The sequence below is a fragment of the Cervus canadensis genome, chromosome 12 (assembly GCF_019320065.1).
Source record: "Cervus canadensis isolate Bull #8, Minnesota chromosome 12, ASM1932006v1, whole genome shotgun sequence".
NCBI classification, from domain to species: Eukaryota; Metazoa; Chordata; class Mammalia; order Artiodactyla; family Cervidae; genus Cervus; species Cervus canadensis.
The window spans coordinates 61,975,117-61,977,459 of record NC_057397.1 but is presented as its reverse complement, the minus strand read 5'-3'; the positions used below and the strand labels follow the sequence as shown (position 1 = coordinate 61,977,459).

Genomic DNA, 2,343 nt, shown 5'->3' with positions numbered 1-2,343 from the left:
TACCACAACTGGAGAATCCACGCATCACAACAAAGCAATCACACATTATGCAACGAAGATCCTGCATGATCCTTCATACCGCACTAAGACCCGACACCGCCAAACAAATAGGTAATTTTTTTTTAAAGAGAAAGTAGTTATCATAACTAACAACTGTACTTGAAATAAAAAATAATTATCAGCCATTCTGCAGAGCTGAGGATATCAAAAGGAAAATGCTGTGAACGCTAAGACAAAACAAAACTCCAGTGAACCCGCGCATCACCGTAGTGGGAAACCGAATCCAACCAGCATATGGACAGAGAGTGGGAAACACAGAATACCATTCTCCAGACCTAACTGAAGGCCTCTACGACAGTGGTTCTAGCACTTTCGAGCATCTACTATGTGCTATGGAAGGTGCTGAGGGAAAACAGAAGAAAAATATTTTTTTTAACACTTGCTTATGCTAAGTGATACTAGGAAACATACATGCACACATTTACACTCACATTGCCGTTTAAGTTTTACAAGGAATCTATGAGATGGGTATTATCACTGCTGGGTTACAGATGAGCAATCAGAGGCTCAGAAGTGTGGATTCCCATCCCAAGGTTACAGGTACGAGGCCCTGCATCAAGGTCACAGAAGTGGAGCCCAGAACCAAGGTCACCTTGGGAACTGACTGAGCCTCATTGTAACCATTGCCAAAAGCCCCCCAGTCCTTACCGGCCAGCTTCCTGACCTCAGATGAGGAAAACTACCCACCCTAACCGGTCACCTAATGCCTCCCTTCCAGCAGGCATGTCCTTTGTCTCAGGGCTGTAAAAACTGGCTACTAACCCACAAGAGTGGTTGGCTCTCCTTTGAGTAGCCTGCGTTTCTTTTCTTTTTTTTTTTTTAACAGTCCCACAGCATTTATTGTCATCTGGTAATAACATAAGGGTGAGCAGAACAACATGAATACAAGTTTTAGAACTACATCTCTAACAAGAGACACCTAAAAAACACAACGGTATTGCCAAACAATTTCTCACTTCATCTATCACTTCTAGTTGGAGACACTTTGAAGCAGAGTAATGTTATCTCCTTTTAGCATGATCCGACCCAGTTGTTTTCTTGACTTTGTTTTAGAATGAATCTCTTCTGCATCATCTAATACGAGGTTCATATACTCATCAAAACCAATGATACAGCCTTCTATCTGCATATTCACTTGCTCATAAAGCCACACCTGAATCCGCGATCTATTTTGCAAGTATCTGAAGATGAGATTGATGGGCTGCACCGTCACCTTCTGCACCTTCTGGCCCTGGCCCTGGTACACCATGCTGGACACTCACAAGCACCACACTACTCCACACTCAGTAGATTGCTTTTCTAACAGCTTCCGTCGACTCTCCCTGGTCTGTCAGGAGGTTGGCCCGCTGTGCTCACAGCGCCCACATTATCTCTGCTCTTTGTTCATAATAAACTCATTCTTTTCTGCAATACTCTGTACCTGGAAATTCTTTTGCAACCAGCACTTGGACTGCCACAACAAGGAGGAATGTTCTGTGTCATCAGCTCGGAAGCAAAGGAGACAGAATAAGAACTCTAGTCCTTCTGATTTTAAAGCCTGACTTTTTGCTGTGAATGGTAAACCCCAGACCCTTCTCAGACTTCTAGTTTCTTCATCAATCTGTCGGCAGCACAGAGGAACCGTCCTAATGGTATCCAGGTCGAGGTGATAAAAGTGAGGTTTTCTTCAGGGAAGCAGTGCTTCCTGCTATTCTGATTCCTTGTACTGTCCGCGTGGTGGGCAATAACAAGTGAGTGGCTGCCATTTCTTTATTTTAAATGGAACAATCACAAAAGTGATGGGGCTAAAACATTCGAAGGACTCAATGACTCAATTCTGGTAGAAGGTACATTCTCAAGGTACATTCTCCCAGTATGTAGTCACAGGGAGTTCTCTGGTGGTCCAGTGGGTAGAACTTGGCACTTTCACTAAGGGCTTGGGTTCCATCCCTAGTCAGGGAACTTAGGTTCCACAAGCTGCACAGTGTGGTAAAAGAATAAAAATGTAGTCCTAGAGATGAATTCAGGCAAGGAACAGTGAGCTGGGGTAGCTCCATTCTGGACAAAGGCACCAAGAAGAACACCATATTATGTAGGTCTGGACAAACCACAAAGCCAAGAAGTTAAATGTTGTGGCTCAAGAGCCCTCCTCGGCTAGATGCCAGATAGTAGGAGACGAGAGGGCGTGGGGTAAGGTAGCCTCTAACAGGGCAAGAGAATTGAGACTCCATGTGCTGGGGGAGGGGCAGAGCAATGGCTGAATTTGGAAGCAGAGGTGGGTTTGAATTCTGGGCTGGTGGGCAA

General features: G+C 44.7%; 1 protein-coding gene across 1 annotated transcript; it reads right to left on the bottom strand.

Moving 5' to 3' along the window:
* Window positions 1–883: 883 nt before the first annotated feature.
* On the bottom strand, window positions 884–1,327 carry LOC122451249 (small nuclear ribonucleoprotein E-like). The gene has a single exon (XM_043483922.1). The coding sequence runs from the start codon at window positions 1,307–1,309 to the stop codon at window positions 1,031–1,033; it is 279 nt and encodes a 92-aa protein (XP_043339857.1). The 5' UTR covers window positions 1,310–1,327; the 3' UTR covers window positions 884–1,030.
* Between the last annotated feature and the right edge of the window lie 1,016 nt (window positions 1,328–2,343).

Coding starts and splice junctions, on each gene's coding strand:
- LOC122451249 (XM_043483922.1), bottom strand. CDS start 1,309: ATGGTGTACCAGGGCCAGGGCCAGAAGGTGCAGAAGGTGACGGTGCAG.